Below are 27,879 nucleotides of genomic sequence, written 5' to 3'. Positions count from 1 at the left end.
GCCCTGGGGTAGCGGCGGCGGTGCTCCGGCGGCAAGTTAAAGGACTTGGGGCTGTAGCAGTGGCCAAGCCCCCGGCCCTTTAAATCGCTGCCGGAGCCCCGCCGCCACTACCCCAGGACTCCGGGGACAATTTAAAGGGCCTGGGGCATAGCTGCGGCAGGCGCCTCGGGTCCTTTATATGGCCGCCCGAGCCCCCGGCTGCCGCTGCTACCCTGGGACTCTGGCAGCGCTGCTACCCTGGGACTCTGGGGCGTACCGGCTTACTTTCACCTCTGCTGTAACCTATCATTTAAATCAGTTTCTGTACCAAATGACTGGAGGATAGCTAATGTGATGCCAATTTTTAAAAAGGGCTCCAGAGGTGATCCCGGCAATTACATGCCAGTAAACCTGACTTCAGTACCGGGAAACTGTTTGAAACTATCGTAAAGAACACAATAGTCCAGGGGTCAGCAACCTTTCAGAAGTGGTGTGCCGAGTCTTCATTTATTCACTCTAATTTAAGGTTTCACGTGCCAGTAATACATTTTAATATTTTTAGAAGGTCTCTTTCTATAAGTCTATAATATATAACTAAACTATTGTATGTAAAGTAAATAAGGTTTTTAAAATGTTTAAGAAGCTTCATTTAAAATTAAATTAAAATGCAGAGCCCCCCGGACCGGTGGCCAGGACCCAGACAGTGTGAGTGCCACTGAAAATCAGCTCACGTGCCGCCTTCGGCACGCATGCCATAGGTTGCCTATCCCTGCAATAGTCAGACACATAGATGAACATAATTTGTTGGGGAAGAGTCAACATGTTTTTTGTAAAGGGAAATCATGCCTCACCAATGAACTAGAATTCTTTGAGGGGGTCAACAAGCATGTGCACAAGGGGGAACCAGTTGATATAGTGTACTTAGATTTTCAGAAAGCCTTTGACAAGGTCCCTCACCAAAGGCTCTTAAGCAAAGTAAGCTGTCATGGGATAAGAGGAAGGTCCTCTCATGGATTGGTAACTGGTTAAAAGATAGGAAACAAAGGATGGGAATAAATGGCCAGTTTTCAGAATGGAGAGAGGTAAATAGTGGTGTCCCCCAGGGATCTGTACTGGGACCAGTCCTATTCAACATATTCATAAATGGTCTGGAAAAAGGGGTTAACAGTGAGGTGGCAAAATTCGTAGATGATACAAAACTACTCAAGATAGTTAAGTCCCAGACAGACTGTGAAGAGCTACAAAAAGATCTCTCAAAACTGGGCAAAAAAATGGCAGATGAAATTAGAAGTCATAGAATATCAGGGTTGGAAGGGACCTCAGGAGGTCATCTAGTCCAACCCCCCTGCTCAAAGCAGGACCAATCCCCAACTAAATCCCCAAATGGCCCCCTCAAGGATTGAACTCACAACCCTGCGTTTAGCAGGCCAATGCTCAAACCACTAAACTATCCCTCAATGTAGATAAATGCACAGTAATACACATTGGAAAACATAATCCCAGCTATACATATAAAATGATGGGGTCTAAATTAACTGTTAACACTCAAGAAAAAGATGTTGGAGTCACTGTGGCTAGTTCTCTGAAAACATCCACTCAATGTGCAGCGTCAGTCAAAAAAGCGAACAGAATGTTGGGAATCATTAAGAAAGGGATAGATAATAAAACAGAAAATATCATATTGTCTCTATATAAATCCATGGTGCATCCACATCTTGAATACTGCATGCAGATGTGGTTGCCCCATCTGAAAAAAGATACATTGGAATTGGAACAGGTTCAGAAAAGGGCAACAAAAATGATTGGGGGGATGGAACGGCTTCTGTATGAGGAGAGATTAATAAGACTGGGACTTTTCAGCTTGGAAAAGAGACAACTAAGGGGGAGGGGGTGTGATAGAGGTCTATAAAATCATGACTGGTGTGGAGAAACTAAATAAGGAAGTGTTATTTGCACCTCATAACACAAGAACTTCTCATAACACAAGAACACATTTCACCAAATTAAATTAATAGGCAGCAGGTTTAAAACAAACAAAAGGAAGTATTTCTTCACAGAATGCACAGTCAACTTGTGGATCTCTTTACCAGAGAGTGTTGTGAAGGCCAAGACTATAATAGGGTTAAAAAAAGAACAAGATAAATTCATGGAGGATAGTACCATCAATGGCTTTTAGCCAGGATAGGCATAGATGGTGTCCCTAACCTCTGTTTGTCAGAAGCTGAGATTGGGAGACGGGGAATGAATCACTTGATGATTTCCTGTTCTGTTCATTAGCTCTGGGGTACCTGGCTTTGGCCACTGTCGGGAGACAGGATACTGGGCTAGATGGACCTTTCGGCTGACCCAGAATGGCCGTTCTTATGTTATGTTCTTATGATGGTATGTAACTTCTTTTAAGAGAGAGGCAGGACTAATGTAAACACTAGGAAGTATTATGTGCTTCAAAAGACTCTTTAAAATAGTAGAGCAAAGAAGACTGAACTTTCAGTTGAGTGGGGTTCCTAGGAAATACTTTGGAAGAAGGGAATGGAAATTACTCACTTTCTGAGCCATCCTTTTGAAGCTGCTCCTTGAAGAGAAACCTAATTGTCTGGCTGATTACCTATTCATGATCTCTTCAAAGGCGCAAACTGGATACAGGAAGGCTACAGTAACTCATGGGGTAGCTAGTCCTGATAGAAAGCTGTTATGAACTGGTGACCACAGGAAAAATCCCTAATCACCAACCAGAGCCCTTCTTGGAGTTAGAGGGTGGTCTCTGGTTACGTTATTCACATACAAGTAGGTTCTTTTGTTATTTTTACAGTTTTCTGTCTAATGCTTTTGCCTTTAAGAATAAAAGTGCTCACTTAGGAAGATCTGTGTGGTAACTTATAACTGTTGGGAATTATACCATTATTAGTCTCTGAAGAGAAAGCATAATGCAGATGCAGGCCATGCAGGCAGTGTGCCTTGCTGGAGGATGTCACGATATAGTCGGAGGCCTGTGCAACCTGAAAACATTCTGGTCAAGAGGCAGAGAAATGCAGATCTCTGACTCTACCCCAGAGAGGTGATGGCTGAGGAGCCTAGAGTGGGTGCCCTTGTTGAACTATAGAGGGGGAATACAGGTACATTTGCCCTGAATTGCCCTGACAGTGTTTATATACCATGGTCCAAACTATCTATCAGGAACATTGAATTCCCTTTTCTAGGTTTCTACATATAAATAAAATGAAATAATGGAGATATCCTATCTCCTAGAACTGGAAGGGATCTTGAAAGGTCATCAAGTCCATCCCCCTGCCTTCACTAGCAGGACCAAGTACTGATTTTGCCCTAGCTCCCTAAGTGGCCCCCTCAAGGACTGAGCTCACAGTGCTGAGTTTAGCAGGCCAGTGCTCAAACCACTGAGCTATCCCTCCCCCACCAATGGGCATCTTATTAGTAAATACTTATTAATTATTATTATTATTTATTTTATTTATTTATTAGTATGCTGTTGACCTTAAATAAATTAGAAAGCTTTCTTTAGTATTTAGGGAAAGTATAGTAGCTGCTACTTTTATTCTTGAATATATCTTAATTCTCAATATCGACAGTAGTTAAGGTTATCACCATAACACTATTTTAAGTATTCTTCTTACCTTTTGCTCCACTTCACAACTAATATATATATATATATTTATCCCAAATATATTTGATATCCCTTTCAAGGTGTAAATTAACTGTGAATACTTTCCATTTTCCTTTTGTGTCCTTTTTCTCCATTTTTAACGTATTCTGTTCTATCAAACACTTGCTGATTTTTTTTCTAAAATCAACACTGCTAAATTTTGATGTCCTTATTCTCCTTTTTTACCTCACTTTGATCCTAATTAGAGTATTATTACTATTTAAAAAAAAATTCTACCATGTTTATGCCTCCAATCATATATGTTAGTCCAGACACTCTCTGATAAGTGTTTTATTTTTCTAATTTCTGCTTTAACTATCATGTAACAAAGCAGTTCTATAATATTCCCATCATGTCCTGAAGCTTATTGTTTAAAATATCCCTTCTTAAAATATTCCAATGTATGTCCAGGTAATTTTAAATGCCTCTACATTCTATTTTTTTCTTTTCACAATTTTTCTTTTAATTTTAGTATTCAGCATCTTGTTACCTTTGAACAGACAATCTGTGGCAAATTCCTAAAATTAACATACTCTCTTCAGTATTTTTAATCTCCAAAGTATCCTATCTTTTAGTTACTCCAAGCCTCTCTTTACATGTAGTTACTTATCCCTTTACATTATCAGATCTCTTGTAAACAGTCAGCCCTCAGCATTTAGTTACATTGACTTTTACTTCCCTGCTACAATTTGCATTAAGCCTTGAACACCTGCACCACAAATAAGGCAGATAAACAAGAAAACATACGGTGGATGAGTTTACAACATTTCAAAATGTACAATCAAAAATTATAGCTGCGTTATCTCTGTAGAAACTCATGCAAGTGTAATACACTATTAGTAATTAATATAAGCATGCCTTTACATTACAAATCTGATTACTGAAAAAATTCAGTTTAAAGTTAGTATGCTGCAAAACTCGGTCAACTTGGTATACTTTAGCTTCTGAAATGGCTGCTAGACTAACCTTGGCTGGTCAGAATACCCCAGCAAGCTTTTCGTTTTGCAGGACACTCCCCTATACTTTCTAGGCTTCTTTTTAGGAGATTCTGGTTAGTGCAGCTCCTCTGAATAGCAGTACTTGTGATCATCATTTGTTATTTTTTTCTCCTGCAAAGTCTGTGTATCATTAGTGCAGGTGCTCTAGTCAGAGGAACATCCACGGATGGATTTGTAGCTACTTCGCCCCCCCCCCCCCTTCAGATTTTCACAAAGGATCTTGTTGTACTTACTGTAGAAGGCTACAACACTGAAATCCACAGTGAGTGCACAGTGGGGGAAGGGAAGGATAGCTCTAGCATTTTCTATTTTTAAAATGGAGAAAGAATCAGCTTAGCTACAGCATGAACCTCAACTATTTACATGATTTAAATAGAAAGAAGGTGTTCCTTTTTTTTGTTAGACCAGAAAAGCAACTGATTCTTAAAACACAACACAGTTCATGCTTTAATGAGGTTTGCATACTAAGCAGCTCAAAATAGAAAAAAATTATGAGTACGTTAATAAAAAAATTATGGTTCTGATAAATGACAGCCTTAAACAGTGAACCCACCTCCCTCGTAATAATACTGCCTCATGACTGGCTTCAGTCACCTACAGCTCTGCTGCTGGTAAAGAATTTACTTAGAACTTGGGAATTGTCCAACTAATGCAACACTAATTGTGTATGTAGAGCACAGGATTGTACTGACGTAAACTAGAAAACACTTCTCGCATAAACAAATGCTTTCATATGGCAGCAGAAACAGTGTAATTGATTATTTTGCGAGTTGTATACAGATCTGAAAGTAAGGTTGTAATCATTTCAAGGAGTCCTGAGTCACTAGTTTTTGACAACAGGGTAAATAGTAACAAGGACAACAAACTTGGAGCAAGACTCCTTTATGCGTACTGGCTTGTAATACTGGAAACAAATCTGCATGGACAAGCAAAAGGACGCAACTGATCCCTAATAAAATGACAGCGTGGATTAACTAGAGTAGTGCTCTTATTACAGTAGTAATATGTTGACATGCTGTTTAAAAAAAAAAACACTTTTCTCACTGTCTTGTTTTATTAATGTACAGACTAACCCATTCATCAACACTTTTAAAATAACACTACTACTTTGCATTAATATTCTGTCTTTTATCTGGGAATCTCAAGGTACTTTACAAATATTAATTATTTAAGCCTGAGATGTTGGAGTTATATCCATTTTACACATATATTCACAGAAATAAAAATTAGCACATCACAGTTCTATATCAAATGTAGAAACATAAGATCATATCCAAATTAAAGTATATGTGACTGTCCCACCACTCAATGAGCTGTTCTTATCTGTCTTGAAATTAAATTGAGTTTAGAAATGTCAAATTTAATTTTTTGCCTCTTTTTTTCCTATATTCCCCTTAAACAGAACTTCTAAAAATAATAAAAATTAAGGGCTACATTAAAGGTATCTGGTACAAGAGAGTAAGGGGTAGACATGGCAGAGGGCACAAGGGATAGATCCACAAAGGGGACTGAGGAGTGGGTCAATCTGGACTGCTGTGGGGAGCCCCCGACCCTCCACCTGACTCAGGCACCCAGCCCCCCTGCCCAGGCTTATTCCTACATTGTTGTTGATGGTGGCACTGCCTTCAGAGCTGGGCGGCCAGAGAGCAGCAGCTGCTATGGGAGGGTAAGGCAAATTTTGGGGTGGCCTCCGCAAGCCTCCCCCTAGCACCGCCCGTGGCTGCCTAGCCTTAGGCACCCAACAGGAAATTGGATTTCTAACCATCCAGGATTATCCTAGAGTCTCCCAGAATTAAAGATTAACCTTTAATTAAAAATTATGTCATGTGATTAATATATTCAACCAAAATTGGCAACCCTCATAGGTAATGCAAAGGGGGGGAACCAAATTCCTACCCCCCCCAAAAGGAATTAGGCATGAACTAGAGGTGCCTCCCTCTGTTTGGGATTCACAGCTATGAACCTCCTCCTGGTCTAAGGTGCCTAAGCCAGATCAGCCCTTTTCACAAAAAAACAAGGTAGTGGGTGGTAATACCCACCCCTGCCCATAGCCCAGTGGTTACAGCCCTGACCTAGCATATAGGAGGCATGGGTTCAAATCTCTCTTTTGCCTCATGTGGAACAGGGATTTGAACACTGGTCTCTCACCTCCTAGGAGAATGTTCTAATCATGGAATTATAGAGTATTCTGTGGTAGGTCTCTCTCTCTCTGTCACTCCTGTTGACACTGTTATGTTTTGTATAAAATATTTAAATAGTCACTGGGCCAGAGAAAGTGGAATGAGAGTGACTATAGTCTGGTGGTTAGGGCACTCACTAAGGAGGTGAGAGACCAAGGTTTAAGGCCCTGCTCCTCACAGTGCCACCCGGAGGAGCCAAGGGGGGGACGCAGCTGGAGGAGCCAAGGGTGGCCACGGCACGGTGCAGCTGTAGGAGCCCGGGGGGGTATGGCCGGAGGAGTGTGGTGGGGCGGCGCGGCTGGAGGAGCCAACGGGGGGCACAGCATGGTGCGGCTGGAGGAGCCAAGGGGGGGCATTGCCGGAGGAGCATGGGGGGGGCACAGCATGGCCATGGCGCGCCCGGAGGAGCCAAGGGGAGGGTGTGGCCGGAGGAGCCAAGGGGGGGCGGTGCTGCCAGAGGAGCGGGGGGGCGCAATTTTATATTCTTGCCTCGGGCACAAAAATAGCTAGTTATGGCTCTGGCTCCTCATCAAGCAGAGGAGGGATTTGAATGCATGTCTCCCACATCATCCTGGGTGTCTGCTCTAACCACTGGACTATTAGGTAAAAAGGGGCAGCACTATCATTATTTTGAATGAGGCCCAATCCAGTAGGTAGCCTCTGAGCACACCCACCCCACTGGCAAGATACAGGGGGAATGCTTAGTTTGTGAATCCAACCAGCTTTGTGCATGTCCACAAGTAGAAATTTAGGCATCTAAGGGATTTTATTGACAGAAATATAGGCACTTAGAGAATTTATGCACCAGCCAAGCAGAGATTTTGAGGACCTACATTTTTGAATTAGATCCCTGAAGTGGCAGTTAAATGTCTAAATCCCTTAATGGATCTTCCTAGGGAGCCTTGCACATTTGCACTAGATATGTGCAATCTTGAGCCTTGCATTCTTAGTACGCAAGGACCCCAAAGGAACTGGAAGTGAGAGGGACTATTCCTCCCATGTTGGCCAGCAGAGCAAAGGTAGTGCAGAGGAGTGTACATGCTTCATTCTCTCAAAGATTTGCAGCTTCTGCACAGATGTTTTCCCCTAAAGGTGCTCTGACTGAATGAGCAAGAATGCCTAAGGGACCGCACGCAAAGAAGGACATACCTCTACATCCCACAGACGGGGCTTTGACTATAAAAGCCAGAACAAAGCCCTACACTTGAAGAAGGGTAGGTGCATTATAAATTTAATTTTAATATGAATAAAGTTTCTTGTTAAATTGTCAATATTCTTCAACAGCGAACTGAATTATACATGAAAGAGAGAGAATGTCAATAATTTCCCCATATTTCATGACTTTGGGACTCTTCTCGCTTTCACAATCACTTTTGACAAGTGATTTTGGGAGGAAGAGGGGACCTGCAGGTGAATTTGTCATCTGGGATGGGATGCTGTTGTTGAGGGGGGCTGTTGGTTCGGAAGGAAATCCAATCTTACATGCTTTTGGGGAAGTATTGAGTGTATTTGTCAGCTGAGAATGAGGTTGGCTAGCTTCTCAGTGTGGTTGAGCAAGTAGATTTGTCAGCTTGGAAGGAATTCAGGTTAGCTTGTTTTCCATAGATGTTCTAACCCTCTGCTATGTTATCTATGTCAGCATCAGCAGAGGGTGTGGCTAGCAGTAGCAGCAGCAATGAAGTCCACAGACACTGTCTACAGATAGCATATGTCAGGCAGCTGCTGCTGCTTCAGAGGAGTTGACTCAGGGGAAGTCAGAGAAGCACCCGCTCTCTCCCCCAAAAAATTTGGGCAAAGGAGTAGGAAGAAATTATGTGGGAAGGGAGGCAGGATAGCTCAAAAAGCTGGCATCCTGAAAGCAGGGAGGCTGAGAGGGCTATCTCCTTCCCCAAAGATAATCCATTAGTTAATTGATATGACAGTCATTATTTTCTACCAACTTTATCCACATATTTTAGGTACTCTGGAGCAGTGGTTCTCAAACTAGGGCTGCCGCTTGTTCAGGGAAAGCCCCTGGTGGGCCAGGCTTGTTTGTTTATCTGCCGCATCCGCAGGTTCGGACGATCGCAGCTCCCACTGGCTGCGGTTCGCCGCTCCAGGCCAATGGGGGCTGCAGGAAGGGCGACCAGCACGTCCCTCGGCCCATGCCGGCTCCTGCAGCCCCCATTGGCCAGTGGGAGCCACGATCGCAGCAGGTAAACAAACTGGCCCGGCCTGCCAGGGGCTTTCCCCAAGCAAGCGGTGGCCCTAGTTTGAGAACCACTGCTCTGGAGGACATGAGAATATAACACACAGAGAGATGCAGGGGATTGGGCTAGATGACCTCCTGAGATCTCTTCCAACCCTAATATTCTATGATTCTATGCAAATATTCCCCTTATTGCTTTACAGGATACAGAGTTTATCTCACAAAGTATCCTTGATGAAACTTTACACAAGACCAAATGGGTTAGCATACAACTGTTTTGCTAATGGGCAACAGCCATATTGAAGTTGTGAAATGGATCTTTCGAGACTGGCATCACACTCTTTTCAAAAATAAAATGTAAAAGGAAATGACTAAAGTCTAAAGTTTTCAGTTGAAAACATAAAAATAAAAGCACACAGGTAATACATGTATAGAGGCGAGATGGGCTTGTGGTTTAGCACTGGGACCCAGGACATCTGGATTCTATTCCCAACTCTGCACACACTTCCTGTATGATCTTGTGCAAGTTCTTTCTCAGTTTCACTATCTTTAAAACAGGAATAATATTTTCCTTTCTCATAAGGCAGTTGTGAAGATTAATTCATGAATGTTTGTGAGGTGCATAGATACTACTATGAAGAGTGCCATATAAAAGACCCTTAAACATCTTTGAAATCCTTTAACAAAAGCATTTAATTAAAAATCCATTTACTAGTACTATATGTTCAGCTGTTGTGATGGACAAGCAATTCACTAATTATTTTTATGGCAGGGTTATCTATGACAGTGATGCTGTATCCATCAGAGCAAAAGAATCTAGGGGAAGGGGCAGAGACTAGAACATGTGAATATGGAAACTGACTAGAGGATGTTATTCATAGGTGTGGAATTTTGACAGTATTGATTTTCCTTATCTAACTTGTAAACATGATATAATTCCCTGGCTCATACTCCTCTCAAAATTTTGGCTTCATTTCATTTTCTTAACCCAAACATGAAACTATCAGAAAAAAATGAAGGCTTCTTATATCAAGCTTCTTTTGTATAGATGGTTATGAAAAAGAAATGCCAGTGCCAGTTTCAACATTTCTATGGAAGCAGAAAACTCATATGTTTATTTTATAGATGCAATTGTGTTCCTGTCAACAGCTGCAAAGTTGTAAAGAAATTATTTCCCATCCATTTCAGTGGGAAAAGCATTCTAGTTTGAAAGAAGTATTTAAGACAAGCTTCTAAAAGTGTTTAAAAATTCAAATTTTGTCTTGGTATAACTTTATACAGTAGGAAAATGGGATCTTCTACTGTTTTTAATAAAAATAACGAAGGATGAATTCTGTAAAGTTTTGTGCCTTGGTACATGCTGGAAAAAAGCAAGTTTCTAGCATGCAAATTGTTGCCTTATTCTAACTCCAAATGAACAAATGTCATTGAAATAAAGTGAGCTTTCTAAACAGAGTCCTTTAGACGAGCTATTAAGATCAATGCAAATATAATTTAAAATACTTTGAATGTTTATGGTATACTCCTTGCAAAAATCTGAGTGCTTTATAGATATTCAAGAATTATGCCTCATAAAATCCATGCAAGGTAAGTATTAACCCAACTTTAAAGGTAGAAAAACTGAGGCAAGGAGACATTGAGTCTTGCCTGTGGTCACACAGAAAATTTGAGGCACAGTTGGGAATAGAACCTAGGTTTCTCAACTCCCAAAAGATCATTCTTCCTTCTTAATAGCAATGACTCATTGAATTTACATACCACCAGCATTGTGCCTAGCCAAGGAGTGAGAGCCTGGGATCACTGGGCATTGGCCCACATGGCTAGTACATGACAGACAGCCTTAAGGCTTTGGGGGATCTATTGGACACAGGGTGCACTGGCCATGTCCTCTTTTTCCAAACTTATTTATCTAGGTATTTATATGGCCTCCATGACCATTTTGTCTGAGTATCTTGTGGGCTAACCCCTGAGGGAATCAAGCACCCAGTCAATCTGTGCCAGGCTCTGCTAAGGAGAATGAGCCAACTCAGATCCACCTATAGCTGAACAATAGTTCATTCAGTAAGGAGCACCTTCAGTCAGGAAGCCCCAGAACAGAGGAAGCTCTTGAGGAGAGAGAGGGGAGATGATTAGGAAGCTACTCCTATTGGTGTCTCCCTGGAGAAGAGAGGCTCATGGGGAGAAGGAATGGGTACAGAGAGAAAGTGTTCCCAGGCAAGGGACCAGAGCAGCTCAGGAGAAGTAACTGAGCATGGGACCTCCTGGGGATGTATGACGGACTGGCAGAGCAAAGAGGGATGCACTGTCAAGGGAAGAGTGGCATCCAACCAAATGCCCAGCAGAGGCCCAAGCTCCAGGCAGGGAATTCAGCCTGACAGTGCTTCAGTCCTAAGACTGATTAACCCAGGGCAGAGAATGTAGGATGGAGTAGCTTACTGAAGATTTTATTTGTTTTCATATTATTCCTTTCTGATAAATACATGAGACCCTCCAAAGAGGGTGCTCTTTAATAGTAGAAAAACCTGCTTGGACTTATTTATACTGTGGGTGAGGGGAAACTGAGCCAGTTGCTCACCTGCAGTGCCATGCCTGACCACTTGGAGAGTACTGGGGTGACCTCAATGGCATTACACTAAGTGATTTTATCCTCGCAACATCCCTGTGAGGTAGGGAAGTATTATTATTTCTATTCCCAACTCTGGGGGAGTTGTGCAAGTATTGTGCAAGTTCCTTCTCAGTTTCACTATCTTTAAAACAGGAATAATATTTTCCTTTCTCATAAGGCAGTTGTGAAGATTAATTCATGAATGTTTGTGAGGTGCATAGATACTACTATGAAGAGTGCCATATAAAAGACCCTTAAACATCTTTGAAATCCTTTAACATATGGATAACCAAGGCACAAAGAAAATAAGTGATTTTCCAGGGCATCAAAGGAAGTCTATGGGAAGGAAGTCTAGAAATTAAACTTAGATCTCCAAGTACCTTAACTACAAGACTGTCCAGGAAAGGGATAACATAGAAGCCAAAGATCTCTCTAGTCGAAACATAGGGGAAACCTCAAGTGTTCAGATCATTTAATTTAGGGCCCCTTTGTGCTGCTGGATGAGGACAAAGTGATTAGAGCCTCACTCTGCAGCTTAGAGGGAAGAATTTCATGAAAGCCCAAAAATTAAAATGCTGATTATAAATATTTTATAAAAATCTCTGACACCGCATCTGCCTAGAAAATTAGCAAAAACAGGTTTTGTAAAAGCTACACCATATATTTAAATAAACACATAACATGAGCTTTTCCCAGTGAAATCAATGGTAAAGAATTTTTTTCTCTCTTGCTTTCTGGAACTCCTTTCATAATGACAAATACATGGCTGTTTCTGTAGAACAAGTGTGTTTTTCCAATACGTAACTGGAATGTTTTATTTTAACAGGCCTTTGTCATTGCTGGTAATGCAAGAGTGTGGGTTCTGTAATTTATAAAATTTCTGAAATTTTCTTTTAAGCATATAGTAATATATAAGATTTAAAGTTAGGACAACTGGCATACATTTAATTTTTTATTATATGGGGGGAAATTAAAATTCCAATACATGAATGCATCACAGCTTTGACTCAAATGCTAGCAGGCTGGGTTGTATGTTATAGAAATAACCCAGTGATCAAATCGGTCAATGAATTAGTGAATTACTCCCAAATTGTAGTATCTACATTTCAAAGTACTAAATTTAAAAACAAGAAATTAATAACTATGCATTTTACATTTAAAATCATATCCTGCATGGAGCAGAGGGAAAAAAAAAAAGCTTTGCCTTGACTGTTACACATTTAAACATATATGGTATATGATGGCTTATTTGAAAATATCATTCCTAAATTCCTAGTACCATACAGATTGCATTTACTGTTCTCTCCCAATACTGAATCAAGTTAATAAGAATTGGAAAAGACAAGACAAATCTGTGAGTGTTTGATATAGTTACATTTAAAAAATCTTATTTAGCTGTAGATTATTTACATGGATGTCGGATGCTAAAAATGGCTAAACAAGGTAGCAGTAGCTTCTCAGGACAAACTGAAACTTCCTATAAATAAAAATGTTCTGGTGTCGGAACTGTGATATTCTTTCTTTAAGTATCATATTAAGATTAAAAGGGGCAAAATCAGAAATCCTTTCAACTGTACAGTAAATCCTGGACATATGGGCCTCAATCACAAGGCTTCTAAATATATGCAACAACTGTATAAAATCTCATCTTCACAGTAACGTGCTACCAATGTTTTGTCAAGGTGGTCTCTCATAAACTTTCTCCCTTACACCCAGATCCAGCAAAGCACTTAAGCATACAAGTAAACCAATTGAAGTAATGGGGTTATTCATGTGCTCCCATAGGAGCTGCTTCATACATTGATTTTAATTGTCCATATAACGCCAGGTCTACACTACGGAGTTAGGTCGATGTAAGGCAGCTTACGTCAACCTAACTCTGTAAGTGTCTACACTACATTGCTCCCGCCCCTGTAATTGCCCCACTAGACCAACCTAATAACTCCACCTTCATGAGAGGTGTAGCACCTAGGTCAATGTAGTTAGGGTGACACAGTGTCTGTATAGACTAGACACTGTGCTACTTACATCGCCTGTCAGCTCTGTGTCTTGCCTGGTGCTGAGAGCCTTGGCTCTCATCTTGGCACAGAGCTCCCACCTGCCTCGTTCTGAACACCCGGGCTCTCAGCTCCTCACAGAGCTCCCAGCTGGAAGCCTGGCTGCCAGGCACTGAAAGCTCTTAGCAAACGCTCCTGGTGAGGACATGCATTTAGGGTTGCCAACTTTCTAATTGCACAAAACCGAACACTACAGCCCCACTCCTGAGGCCCACCCCTTCCCACCCTTCTCCAAGGCCCCGTCCCCGTTCATTCCATTCCCCATCATCTGGGGTGGGGCCAGAAATGAGGGGTTCAAGGTGCAGGAGGGGGCTCCAGGCTGGGGCAGGAGATTGGGGTGCAGGTTCTTGGGTGGGGTCAGGGATGAGGGGTTTGGAGTGCAGGAGGGGACTCGGATGGGGGGTGGAGCCGAGGGATTTGGAGTGTGGGAGGGGGCTCCGGGCTGAGGCAGAGGGTTGGGGATGCAGGGGAGGTGTGGTCTGTGGGAGGGAGTTTGGGTGCGGGAGAGGGCTCCGGGCTGAGGCAGAAGGTTGGGGATGCAGGGGAGGTGTGGGCTGTGGGCTCTGGGAAGGAGTTTGGGTGCGGGAGGGAGCTCCGGGCTGTGCCAGGGGGTTGGGGTGCGGGCTGCGTGATGGGGCTTAGGACTGGGGCAGGGAGTTGGGGTGCAGGCTTGGGGAGGGGGCTCAGAGTTGAGGCAAGGTGGCAGTGCGGGAGGGGATGCGGGCTCCAGGAGGGAGTTTGGGTGTGGGAGGAGGCTTCAGGCTGGGATAGGGGGTTGCAGTGAGGGAGAGGTTGCAGGAAACGGGCTCTGGGCAGCACTTACCTCGGGGGGCTCCCTGGAAGCGGCGACATGTCCCTCAGATCCTAGGCAGAGGGACCAGGCAGCTCTGCGTGGTGCGCACTGCCTCCGCCCGCAGGCGCTGCTTCCACAGCCTCGGTTCCCAGCAATTGGGAGCTGCAGAGCTGGTGCTCGGAGCGGGGACATATTGCCACTTCCAGGAGCCATGCAGAGCCAGGTAGGGAGCCTGCCAGCCCCATCAACTGGATTTTTAATGGCCCAGTCAGCAGTGCTGACTGGAGCCGCTAGGGTCCCTTTTCAACCCGTCTTTCCAGTTGAAAACTGGACACATGGCAACCCTAGATGCACTACCGACAGTAGGAAGGCAGTGTGGACATGAAAAATTGCAGTAATTACTGCAGTAGCTGTAAGTCGACCTAATATAGGTCAACTCAGTAGTGTAGTGGTAGATAAGGCCTAAATCCATAGAAAGGTTTGTACTTTGTTCCTAATGTATATAAAGAGAATATTGATAATACAGCAGAGTGTTGAACTTGTACACTGTGAAATGGATTGTGGTGTGGGAAGCCCTTTTAGGGTTGTCTGGCATATCTTCCTCAGGGGAGTTTTGTTTTGTTAAATGCTTGATACCTGTCGCAATCTGGTTCACTCCAGAAACAGATTGCTCTCTTAAGAAGTATTTTTGAGTGCCAGTCATGTCTGGCAGGAGTGATTTAGCAGTGTCCAGAGAGGGTGATGAATCCATTAAAAAATCTCCCTATTTCGATGTTTTATTCAATTTGGTGTCAGATTTGTAAAAGGGAGCAGCCCCCAAGAGCCTCATTGTTCATCAAATCACTGATTCCTAAACTACATTAAATACTTGGACACTACTGACTATATATAATCTATGAAAAACAAAATGCCAAATGTCGGTGCCTTACACTGAGCAGTGTGATGAATAGGTATTCCATACAACATTCCTTTCATTACCAAATGAATCTCTATTGTATCTAGGAAGCTAGTAAAGGTGTTATATGGCTTTTATTAATAGAATTATGATCTGTGTGAAATGTGAGTTGAGAAGGTGCCTTGTGCTTATTTTTCTCCCCTACCAACTGTTGCTAAATGACGTTATCGATTGCAAATTGTTAGAATAGGGTAGTAGGACAACATTACCCTGTTGAATCATTCACTATGGTTTAAAAGCAGTCAACCTTACCTTTCCAGCAGTGGATCTCCAAAAATGAACCACAACATTATTTCTGATTTATGACCTATAGGGGAAGGAAAGCTGCTAACATGTCTTAAAACTACTTTTGCATTTTTATGATCCTGAGAGGAGCAGGGGGTCTCCCAGTTTAAATCAGAGCAGTCTCAGGGATGATCTAACTTTGCCTCCTTGGCACTTAGGTTTATGAAGAAAAACTTAAAAATATGAACTGAGTGTAAACTGATTCAGCCTTGTCTACCTGATTATGCAGAGCCTGCTGTAATCGCTCTGAAAAGTATGAATAAACCCCATTTATCTCAGTGGGATATCAACTTTTAAATTTTCATTGTTCGTTTTCTGTTATGCAGAGAGGTACTGGTAAGTGCTTGGACCACAGATCTCTTGGAGATTACATATGAATGGCACCCTTCAATTAATCCGCTTTCACAAGGTTAGTCATACATTTTCAATCCAAAATTCTGCAGCACATTAACCTTTTAGGGGCACCTTGTTTAATGTAAAATGTAACCCGCAAAGAACTCCAAAAGAGAAACCAAAAGAACCCACAGCCAGAAAAAATATAGCACAAATCTAAAAATAACTGTGGAAATCTCCTATTATAACTTGTATCTGCAACTGCAGCTCTGACCTTTTTGCCCCAGTATGTGTCATGAGTACAGATGGTAGGAGATTTTTCATGAAAGCGGTTTTTCCTCAGAAAATGCTGTTTTGATTCAATACAATTTTTTCACAAAACTCATCAATTTTGGCAAAAATTTCTGATGAGACAAAAAATAACCTTTTTAATTTAGGAAAATTTCATTTCAGAAAAATTTCAAAATCTTGTTTCAAAATAAAATTTCATTTTGAAATTTATTTTAATTTGTATTTAGTCTTATTATCTTTACATTATTCCATGTAATCAGAAGTAGTACATGTTATATCATGACATTATGAAATGATGTCAGGTCATAATATGCACTACTACTGGCATGTCATGAAATAATGTGAAATATAAAAAATAAAATGAAATAATTTTCAAAATGTTTCTGAAATTAAGTTTTCCTAACCTAGCATTTTTGGAATTTCCATTTTGTTAGTAACTTTGAAAATATTATGGTTTGTTCTGATCTGGGATGAAAACAAATTTTGATACTTTGAAATTTTCCATGAAACAGAAATTCCAAGTTCAATCAGCTGTAATCATGAGCCTATTTCCTGATGCAATCATTATAAAAGTAGAAGCCTCTCCCCGCCCCACCACACAGATCACAGCTGCTGAATTTATATTCACTGGTGAGTTTCAAACATTTACAGCTATTAATATTGCTTATATATTCTAATTAAGTGACCTCTTCTTTAGAAGTCTAAGGAAATACTAAAAATATGACTTCAGTTTTCTAACAGATAGCTATGCCGCTTCTAACTGTTAAGGGAAAATGTTTTGGATTGACCCAGAATGGATTTGTTTGTTTGTTTCTTTTTTCTTGGCAAAATGAAAAACACAAATAAAATGAAATATTTTGTTTAACCTAAAATGAAACATGGTGTTTTTCATCCTTTAAAAATCATTAAATCTAGCTACATTTCAAAATTTTAGAATTTCTTTTGATTTTTCAGCTGAAACTATTTGCCAAATTCTGCTATTTGCAAATATTTTGTCAACCTGACTTTGCATTTTTTGCAAAAATATTCATCCAAAAATTATACTCAGTTCTACATCAATTGCATATTTTATTTCTCTTTCCCAGATTGTCATTTCTTGCTTTATTCTTAGCCAGGGGCGGTTCTAGCTTTTTTGCCGCTGAATCCGCAGGCAAAAAAGCTATGACCTCCTGCAGGCATGCTGCCGAAGGCTGCCTGACTGCTGCCCTCGCAGGGACTGGCAGGGCGCCCCCCGCGACTTGCCGCCCCAGGCACGCGCTTGGAGCGCTGGTGCCTGGAGCTGCCGCTGTTCTTAGCTTATGAGCTCTTAAAGGAAGGACATTCTGTTACTTTATATCTGGACAGTTCCTAGCACTGCACTGTAAGCACTACAATAATAGAAATAACTGTTAGCTAAATTTTCATAGGTACTGAACACCTACAGATGTCATGTATTTCAGTGAAGTCAACAGGGATCTACAAGAATGCAACAGTGTTCCCTCACTTTCAGGATTGGGGTTTAATACTTTTTTTTTTTGGTAGATGACCAGGCTAGTCAGCATTCAGCAAACTTTAGTTAATTTACATGCTGCCATAAATTGTTTTGTTTTTCTGGTTACATCTTTAAAATATAGTCTAAATGATTGTGATGCAAAGCCTTATCATTTTTATTTGCTAACTAGCAATGGGATATTTAACAATTAAATTGACAAAGTGCTTTGTCAACATTTTATATAACTGATGAAGGATTCATAAGAAAACACAAACTATTAAAATGTTTTTGAGTACAGAAAAATAAAGAATGTATCTGCTGGGATAATTTCAAGAACAATATTAGCAAATGGTTAAAATGAAAACATACTGTAATGAAGGAAGGTGCTAATGGCTTCCATTGAGCAGGTCTTTGATCAACAAATCACAGACCTGGTTAAAGTCAGTGGGTGTGCTAACTACCCTTTGTTCTGGCTAAATAAAGGAACAGTTAAGCCCCTTAACTAATGACATGGCTGAAAACAATAGAAGCCACTGCCCAAGGCAATGTTCCGCATGACAAAGCTTGATGAGAAGTTAAGTTGCCTAGGATCAGGGGTTCCCTGGTTGCAGCAAAACACTGTAAGAGACTTTCTGGTTAGGAATCAGGAGTTGCTCTCCCTATTCAGCAGAGATATAGGGTGTACTGCACTAGTCCATACTGCTGGGGGAAGCGAGCCCATTAAACAGCCACCTCACTGTTAACCAATTGCAAAGAGGGAAAGGGCTTTACCAGCCACTGTAGAAATTTATCAGGAAGGCATAACTGAACCTTCAACTAGTCCTTGGGCGGTGCGGGCTCTGAGACGGAGTTTGGGTGCAGGAGGGAGGGAGGAGTGTGGGCTCTGGGCTGGGAGTTTGGGTGCTGAAGGGAGCGCGCTGTGGGCTTTGGGGCTGGGAATTTGGGTGCAGGAGGGGTTGCGGGTCCTGGGAGGGAGTTTGGATGTGGGAGGGAGTTTGGGTGCTGGAGGGGGCTCAGGGCTGGGGCAGGGAGGTAGGGTGCAGGAGGGGATGCAGGCTTGGGGGGGGAGTTTGGATGCGGACTCTGGGCTGGGGCAGGGGGTTGAGGTGCGGGAGGGGGTGAGGGGAGCTCTGCTTACCTCAGGCAGCTCCCAAAAGTGACTGGCACATCTCTCTGGCACTGACTTCTAGGCAGGGGGCCAAGGGGTCTCCACGCACTGCCGCTGCCCGCAGGCACTGCCCCCGCAACTCCTGTTGGCTGAAGTTCCAAGCCAATGGGAGCTGCGGAATCGGCGCTCGAGATGGGGGCTGTGCGCAAAGACCCCCTGTCACACCCCCTCCCCTCAGGCCTCAAGGACATGCTAACCGCTTCCGGGAGTGGCACAGACCCAGGGTCTCCGCTCCTCCCCCTCCCTCCCAGTGCCTCTTTTAAACTGTGAAGGAGGCATTGGAAGGGACGGGGAGGAGTTGATCAGCGGGGCCCGTGGCCCCCCTGGAGTACCCTTGGGGTCCCCCGATGGGTCCACAGACCCCAGTTTGAGAAACGCTGACCTAATATCGTGGTGCATGCTAAAACCTTTGAACAGGAACAGATACATTTAAAAAACGATCTGTGATAGGTAAGGTTAAGATTTTGTCACGGATATTTTTAGTAAAAGTCACGGACAGGTCACGGGCTATAAAGAAAAATTCACTGAAGCCTGTGACCTGTCCGTGACTTTTACTAAAAATATCCATGAGAAAATGGGAGCTCAGCTAGGCAGGTGTGGGCACCTGCTCGGAGCTCCAGGGTACTCCTGCCGCCTGTGAGCTCCAGGATACCACCACCAGGCAGTGAGGGTACCCCACAGCTCCTGGCCAAGGCAGGCTGAAGTCATAGAGGTCGCTGGAAGAACCGGATTCCATGATTTCCACGACCTCAGAGTAAAAATCATAGCCTTAGTGATAAGTTAAAGGCCTGGTCTACACTATGAGTTTAATTCGAATTTATCAGCGTTAAATCGAATTAGCCCTGCACCCATCCACACAACAAAGCCATTTATTTCGAAATAAAGGGCTCTTAAAATCGATTTCTGTACTCCTCCCCGATGAGGGAAGTAGCACCAAAATCGATATTGCCATTTCAAATTAGGGTTAGTGTGGCCGCAATTCGACAGTATTGACCTCCAGGAGCTATCCCACAGTGCACCATTGTGACCGCTCTGGACAGCAATCTGAACTCGGATGCACTGGCCAGGTAGACAGGAAAAGCTCCATGAACTTTTGAATTTTATTTCCTGTTTGCCCAGCGTGGAGAGCACAGGTGACCACAGAGAGTTCATCAGCACAGGTAACCATGCAGTCCGATAATCGAAAAAGAGCACCAGCATGGACCGTACGGGAGGTACTGGATCTGATCGCTATATGGGGAGAGGATTCAGTGCGAGCCGAACTACGTTTGAAAAGACGAAATGCCAAAACTTTTGAAAAAATCTCCAAGGGCATGATGGAGAGAGGCCACAATAGGGACTCAGATCAGTGCCGCATGAAAGTTAAGGAGCTCAGACAAGCCTATCAAAAAACAAAGGAGGCGAACGGTCATTCCGGATCAGAGCCGCAGACATGCCGCTTCTACGCTGAGCTGCATGCAATTCTAGGGGGGGCAGCCACCACGACCCCACCTCTGACCGTGGATTCTGAGGTGGGGGTAATCTCAGCCACACCTGAGGATTCTGTGGATGAGGAAGAGGAAGAGGAGGAGGAAGACGATGAGCTTGCGGAGAGCACACAGCACTCTGTTCTCCCCAACAGCCAGGATCTTTTTCTCAGCCTGAGTGAAGTACCCTCCCAAGCCTCCCAACGCAGTATCCAAGACCATGACCCCATGGAAGGGATCTCAGGTGAGTTTACTTTTTAAAATATAAAACATGGTTTAAAAGCAAGCTTTTTTTAATGATTAATTTGCCCTGAGGACTTGGGATGCATTCGCAGCCATTACAGCTACTGGAAAAGTCTGTTAACGTGTCTGAGGATGGAGCGGAAATCCTCCAGGGACATCTCCATGAAGCTCTCCTGGAGGTACTCCAAAAGCCTTTCCACAAGGTTTCTGGGCAGTGCAGCCTTATTCCGTCCTCCATGGTAGGACACTTGACGACGCCATGCTAGTAGCAAGTAATCTGGTATCATTGCATGACAAAGCCTGGCAGTGTATGGTCCCGGTGTTTGCTGGCATTCAAGCAACATCCGTTCTTTATCTCGCTGTGTAATCCTCAGGAGAGTGATATCGCTCATGGTAACCTGGTTGAAATATGGGAATTTAATTAAGGGGACAGAGGTGGCCCTTCCTACTGGGCTGTTTGCCTGTGGCTGAAAAGAAATCCTTCCTTGTAGTAAGCCAGACGCGGGGGATGGGGGGGATTGGTGCTGAGCTTTTCACGTTTGGCTAGCAGGGATCTCCCCTGATACCAGCCACACGGCGGGGGGAGGGATAAAGCGATCATCCCAGAGAATTGGATGGGGGAGGGTTAGTTTATTTTCTGCTGCTGCAGTTTAACAGGAAAACCGCAGCACTCAACGGGCTTTGCTTGGTATGTAGGAAAGGAGGGCGCAGAAGCCGAAAGACAATGGCTTACCATGGCCGCATGCAAGCCGAATTCTGTTGCCCGGACCTGCGTCTGTGATCTCTAACAGCAAAGCCACAGGCACTCAATATTAAGATGCAAAATGCGACCTTGCACAGATATCACATGTGCTATGTAATGTGAATAGCGTTGTTCACCGTGAAAGAGTATAAGCATTGTTCTGTAAAATGTATCTTTTTAAATACTTCTCTCCCTTTTTTCCCTCCCTCCCTCCAGCAGCTGCAAATATTTCAAGCCTCCCTCCTCCGTCCCGAAGGCTATCTCAGATCGGAAAAAGAGGACATGAGACGAGATGTTTGCGGAAATCATGGAATCCACCCGCAATCAAAGAGCTCATCTGAATGAGTGGAAGGACATGGTATCAAAGTACAGGAAAGATGCCAGTGAACGTGAGGACAGGAAGGACCAACGTGAGGACATGAGGGACCAAAGTGAGGACAGAAGGGACCAAAATGAGAAGAGGAGAGACACTCGAGATGAGAGGTGGCGGCAGGAAGATCAGAGGAGGCAGGATGCAACGCTGGAGCTGCTGCGTGAGCAAACAGACATGCTCTGGCGTCTGGTGGAGTTTCAGGAACGGCAGCAGGATCACAGACTGCCGCTACAACCCCTGTATAATCCCCCTCCCCCCTCACCATGTTCCATAGCCTCCTCACTGAGATGTGTAAGAACGCGGGGCGGGGGGAGACTCCGTGCACCCTCCCATTCCACCCCAGTGGACAGCCCTAGCAAAAGGCTGTCATTATTTTAACCTTTTTTTAGTGACCTTTTCCTTCCCTCCGATCCTCCTCCCAAACCCCACCCGGGCTACCTTGTCAGTTCTCTCCCTTTTTATAATCAATTAATAAAGAATAAATGATTTTTAAACTATATTGACTTTATTTCCTTTGAAAGCAAGCTGTGATCTAAGGGGGAGGGTGGGTTGCTTACAGAGAATGAGTCAATCAAGGGGGCAAGTTTTCATCAAGGAGAAACAAACAGAACTTTCATACGGTAGCCTGGCCAGTCAGTTTTCAAACTGGTTTTCAAAGCTTCTCTGATGCACCACGCTTCCTGGTGTGCTCTTCTAATCGCCCTGGTGTCTGGCTGCGCGTAATCAGCAGCCAAGAAATTTGCCTCAGCCTCCCACCCCGCCATAAAGGTCTCCCCCTTACTTTCACAGAGATTGTGGAGCACACAGGAAGCAGCAATAACAATGGGGATATTGGTTTGGCTGAGGTCTGAGTGAGTCAGTAATGTGCACCAGCGACCTTTTAAACGTCCAAATGCCCATTCTACCACCATTCTGCACTTGCTCAGCCTGTAGTTGAACAGCTCCTGATTACTGTCTAGGCTGCCTGTGTATGGCTTCATGAGCCATGGCATTAAGGTGTAGGCTGGGTCCCCAAGGATAACTATAGGCATTTCAACATCCCCAATGGTTATTTTCTGGTCCGGGAAGTAAGTCCGTTGCTGCAGCTGTTTAAACAGAGTAGTGTTCCTGAAGACGTGAGCGTCATGAACCCTTCCCAGCCAGCCCACGTTGATGTTGGTGAAACGTCCCTTGTGATCCACCAGTGCTTGCAGCACCATTGAAAAGTACCCCTTGCGGTTTATGTACTGGGTACCCTGGTGCTCCAGTGCCAAGATAGGGATATGAGTTCCATCTATTACCCCACCACAGTTAGGGAATCCCATTGCAGCAAAGCCATCCACTATGACCTGCACATTTCCCAGAGTCACTACCTTTGGTAGCAGCAGCTCAGTGATTGCTTTGGCTACTTGCATCACAGCAGCCCCCACAGTAGATTTGCCCACTCCAAATTGATTCCCGACTGACCGGTAGCTGTCTGGCGTTGCAAGCTTCCACAGGGCTATCGCAACTCGCTTCTCATCTGTAAGGGCTGCTCTCATCTTGGTATTCTGGCGTTTCAGGGCAGGGGAAAGCAAGTCACAAAGTTCCATGAAAGTGCCCTTACGCATGTGAAAGTTTCGCAGCCACTGGGAATCGTCCCACACCTGCAACACTATGTTGTCCCACCAGTCTGTTCTTGTTTCCCAGGCCCAGAATCAGCGTTCCCTGGATAGAACTTGTCCCATCTACAACATGATCTCCAAAGAGCCGGGGCCCGCGGTTTGAGAGAATTCTGTGTCCGTGTCCATGTCCTCATCACTCTCGTTGCCACACTGCCCTCGCCGCCTCCTCCTTGCCTCGTTTTTCTGTTCCTGATTCAGCATAAACTGCACGATAATGCATGAGGTGTTTACAATGTTCATGACTGCTGTCTTGAGCTGAGCGGGCTCCATGCTTGCCGTGGTATGGCATCTGCAGTGTTCACCCAGGAAAAAAGGCGCGAAACGGTTGTCTGCCGTTGCTTTCATGGAGGGAGGGGTGAGGCTGTACCCAGAACCACCTGCGACAATATTTTTTGCCCCATCAGGCACTGGGATCTCAACCCAGAATTCCAATGGGCGGGGGAGACTGCGGGAACTATGGGATAGCTATGGGATAACTACCCACAGTGCAACGTTCTGGAAATCAACGCTAGCCCCGGTACATGGACGCACACCGCCGAATTAATGTGCTTAGTATGGTCGCATACATTCGACTTTATACAATCTGTTTCCAAAATTCGAATTCAGTAAATTCGGATTAATCCTGTAGTGTAGACATACCCTAAGACTGCCAATCTAAAACTGAACCCAAAGAAATGTGAGGTGTTCCAAAAAGAAAGGAACTTACCTTGGATATACAATCTAAATTTCCACCACTAAAAAGAAAACGGAGACTGTGCATAATGGTCAACCCGTCAGCACTCACAGACATGCAGAGTTTTGTAGGCCACTCTTCCTATTACAGAACAGTGGTTCTCAACTGGGGTACATGTACCCCTGAGGGTACAAAGGGGTACATCAACTCATGTAGATATTTGCCTAGTTTTACAGCAGACTAATAAAAAGCACTAGTGAAGTAAGTACAAACTAAAATTTTCATAGAATGATTTGTTTATATTGTTCTATATACTATACACTGAAATGTAAGTACAATATTTATATTCCAATTGATTTATTTTATTATTTTATAATTTCAGGTGGTTGAAAGCAACAGATGTGTGATGAAGTGGGTATTCACCCACGAAAACTTATGCTCCAATACATCTGTTAGTCTTAAAGGTACCACAGGACTCTCTGTTGCTTTTTACAGATCCAGACTAACACGGCTACCCCTCTGATACTTCAGGTGGTTGAAAGGAGATCAGGCTGGGGAAAAAACCAAGTGGATTTGGGTGGGAGTTAAATCATTTTGGGGTGGTGATGTGAAAAAATCTTGACAGAAAAACAATTGGTAATTATGTAAATAGTCAGGTTTGTATACATTTTAATTAGTTACCTTTATCTTCTTTCTGTCTGTCTGACATGAGTCATTCAGAATGTCATCTTTTTAATGGTATTAAAGGTTGCCATTGAGTGGGCTTTTGATCTATAAACAGTCATAGATCTGGCCAATGGCTGTGCTAAGCACCAAACTTTCAGATTAAATGGAAGGAGCAATTATGCCTCTATATGTAGTGAGATAGCTGGAAACAAAGTCTGACAGGAAGCTAAACTCTGATGGCTGAGGGATTCCCTGGTTGCAAATGCAGGATTAGTGTGTGTTAGAAGCAGAAAAAACAGAAAAGCCAGTAGAACAGGAGAGAAGCAGTTCTAAGGGCTTGTCTACACTACAAAATTAAGTCGACTTTATCTAATTCGACCTCGAGCCTCCGAATTAATTAAGTCGATTGTGCGTGAACATAGCATGCTTGTTGTCTTGATGGAGTGCATCCTCACTAGCAGTGCCTGCATCGATGCACAAAGCAGTGCATCATGGGTAGCTATCCCAAAGTGCAAGTTGCCACAGTGTGTTTTGGGAAGTTTGTGCAATGCGTCATGGGACCAAAACATTGTCGCAGGGGAGAATGGGAACATTCTGTAGGCATCCCATGATGCACTGTGTTCCCCCTAACCCCCATATCAATGGCAAACAAGCCAGTGGTTTTCGTGCCTTAAAACTGCTGCGCGTACGCCATAGCCCCAGAAGCATGGAGCCTGCTCAGTTGTGCACTCTTGCTGTGAGCATCTCAAATGCCTCGCGCCTTCTTCTGCAATATTTCCAGAGCCGAAGTGGGGTCCGCCATGTGGAACATAGCAATGTCCTGCAAGCAGCCCTGCTGCAAGCCATTTAAAAAAACAATTCACAGTTGCTGCTGGCAGTCACAGAGCAGCTGCACTCTGTTGAGCACCATTTCTGGTCCCATGAAACAAGCACTGACTGGTGGGACCGCATCGTTTTGCAGGTATAGGATGATGAGCAGTGGGTGCAGAACTTTCAAATGCGGAAGGCCACCTTCCAGGAACTTTGTGCAGAGCTTTCCCCTGCCCTGCAGTTCACCAACACAAAAATGAGAGCTGCTCTGACAATGGAGAAGCGAATGGCAATCGCTATTTGGATGCTTGCAATGCCAGACAGTTACCGGTCAGTGGGGAATCAATTTGGAGTAGGTAAATCAACTGTGGGAGCTGCTGTGCTCCAACTGTGCAGGGCCATTAATCGACTTCTGCTACGAAGGGTAGTGAGTCTGGGAAATGTGCAGGACATAGTGGGTGGTTTTGTTGCGATGGGGTTCCCTAATTGTGGTGGGGCGATAGATGGCACACATATCCCCATCTTGGCACCAGACCACCTTGCCAAAGAGTACATAAACTGAAAGGGATACTCTTCAACGGTGTTGCAAGTACTGGTGGATCACAGGGGGCATTTCACCGATATCAATGTAGGATGGCCAGAAAAGGTTTATGACGTGCGCATCTTTAGGGACTCGGGTCTGTTCAAAAAACTGCAATCTGGGACTTTCTTTCCAGACCACAAAATGAACATTGACGATGTTGAGATAATGATAGTTATCCTGGGGACCCAGCCTACACCTTGCTCCCATTGCTCAGGAAGCCCAACACTGACTGTGTGGACAGCAGTAAGGAACGGTTAAACTATAGGCTCAGCAAGTGCAGAATGGTGGTTGAATGTGCCTTTGGTTGTTTAAAGGGGCGCTGAAGAAGTTTACTAACAAAGTTGGACCTTAGTAAAGAGAACATCCTCATGGTTATAGCTGCCTGCTGTCTGCTCCAGAATATCTGTGGAAAAAAAGGGGGGAAATTTTCCACAGGGGTGAGCAGGTGAGACAGATTGCATGGCAACCATTTTTGAGCAGCCAGACACCAGGGTAATAAGAAGAGCACAGCAAGGGTCGCTGCGTATCCGCGAGGCTTTGAAAAGCCATTTCAGTAATGAGTCACAATAATGTGAGCTGCTTGTCTGCACTGTGCTTTCCCAAACCTTGATGTGGCTTGTATCACCGTCCCTGTAAAGCCAACCCCCTGCCCAAGCCCACTGCTTCTACTCAATAAAGAACATTTATTTCTCGAATCCCTTTACTTTATTTAACAAACATAAGTAAAGAGAGAGAACAGAAAAAAAGGTAATCTTGAGGAAAAGGGGTTGTAAAGTTGGAATGGGAGAAATATTTTCAGCTCTGTAACATAACACCGCATTCCAGACCATCAGAGGTCTGTGAATGGGTGCCTTCTGTTCCTGGTACCCTCCCGCTGAGTTAAGTAAAAGGGATAATGGACTTTTTGCCCATGCCTCAGGGAACGCTGGGGTAAGGGTGATTCTGTGTCAGGCAATGCTGGCTGGCTGTCTACCAGGATCTGCAGAGGGACTCTACCCTCCTGCTTCTGTTCCTGCAGTTCAACCAGATACTTCAACATGTCTGCTTGGTCCCTCATAATCCGAAGCATCCTATCCTGCGCCGCTTGCTCTTGCTCATTGGAAGCTTTCCTGCTCTCCATGGCCATTTCTAACTTCTTGGACAGTGAAATCCTCCATGCTCTCAGCTCTGTATCAGCTGTCCCAGAGGCGTTCATTATCTCGGTGAACATGTCCTCCCACGTTCTTTCTCCTCCTAATCAGCGAAAGTCTGCTTTCAGGTGTTGATGACACGCCGAAGGACACATTTCCAGCTGTCAGTCATGGGAAAAAATAAAGGAGCCATTGTACATGAATAAAATGTTTCCATAGCAAGGCCATTTTCATAAAACAAACAACCTTTGTTACACTAGGTGTAAGCCATAACATAATCAGAATCCATAACCATTCACTGTGACATTTTGCTACTCCAGCCCTGGTGAAAGCCCCCTCCACCTCCCCCCCCCCCCCCGGGTCATGGGTGAGTGCACTTTTAATGAGATTTATGGCAGGCTCATGTCGGGAGCAGAGGTAGCTAGTCGAACAATGGCCCTTCCCCATAGCACCATGGGAAGCTGTTTATGAATGGGGCTGGGGGGGGGATGTTTTCACTCCCAAATTGCGGAATCCCTCATGTGGGGGCCCAGTTACCTATCAGCCACTTTAAACTACTTGCCAACCCATGCCGAGCACAGTAAAGGCA

At 43.9% G+C, this 27,879-nt stretch overlaps 2 protein-coding genes across 4 annotated transcripts in view; one reads left to right on the top strand and one right to left on the bottom strand.

Annotated features, from left to right (window-relative positions):
* The window catches only part of LOC128837741 (myb/SANT-like DNA-binding domain-containing protein 2), a 67,215-nt gene extending 44,991 nt beyond the window's left edge, over positions 1–22,224 (top strand). For both annotated transcript variants that reach the window (XM_054029151.1, XM_054029152.1), the window contains exons 2-5: positions 16,025–16,107; positions 16,835–16,952; positions 20,081–20,671; positions 21,629–22,224. In XM_054029151.1, coding sequence (XP_053885126.1) covers positions 16,072–16,107; positions 16,835–16,952; positions 20,081–20,671; positions 21,629–21,753 — 870 coding nt within the window. In that variant the 5' untranslated portion in view covers positions 16,025–16,071 and the 3' untranslated portion in view covers positions 21,754–22,224. The remainder of the gene's footprint in view (positions 1–16,024; positions 16,108–16,834; positions 16,953–20,080; positions 20,672–21,628) is intronic.
* ASB5 (ankyrin repeat and SOCS box containing 5) overlaps positions 1–27,879 on the bottom strand; it is a 62,042-nt gene that overhangs the window by 28,777 nt on the left and 5,386 nt on the right. The window contains exon 1 of one of the 2 annotated variants that reach the window (XM_054029149.1): positions 4,604–4,761. The exons of the other annotated variant lie outside the window; for it this stretch is intronic. Coding sequence (XP_053885124.1) covers positions 4,604–4,730 — 127 coding nt within the window. The 5' untranslated portion in view covers positions 4,731–4,761. Of the gene's footprint in view, positions 1–4,603; positions 4,762–27,879 lie in introns of those variants that run through there. 2 annotated transcript variants of the gene reach the window in all.

This window comes from Malaclemys terrapin, chromosome 5 (assembly GCF_027887155.1).
Source record: "Malaclemys terrapin pileata isolate rMalTer1 chromosome 5, rMalTer1.hap1, whole genome shotgun sequence".
In the NCBI taxonomy this organism is placed as follows: domain Eukaryota; kingdom Metazoa; phylum Chordata; order Testudines; family Emydidae; genus Malaclemys; species Malaclemys terrapin.
Note: the sequence above shows the minus strand (reverse complement) of the source record. Positions and strands in the feature narration are given on the sequence as shown.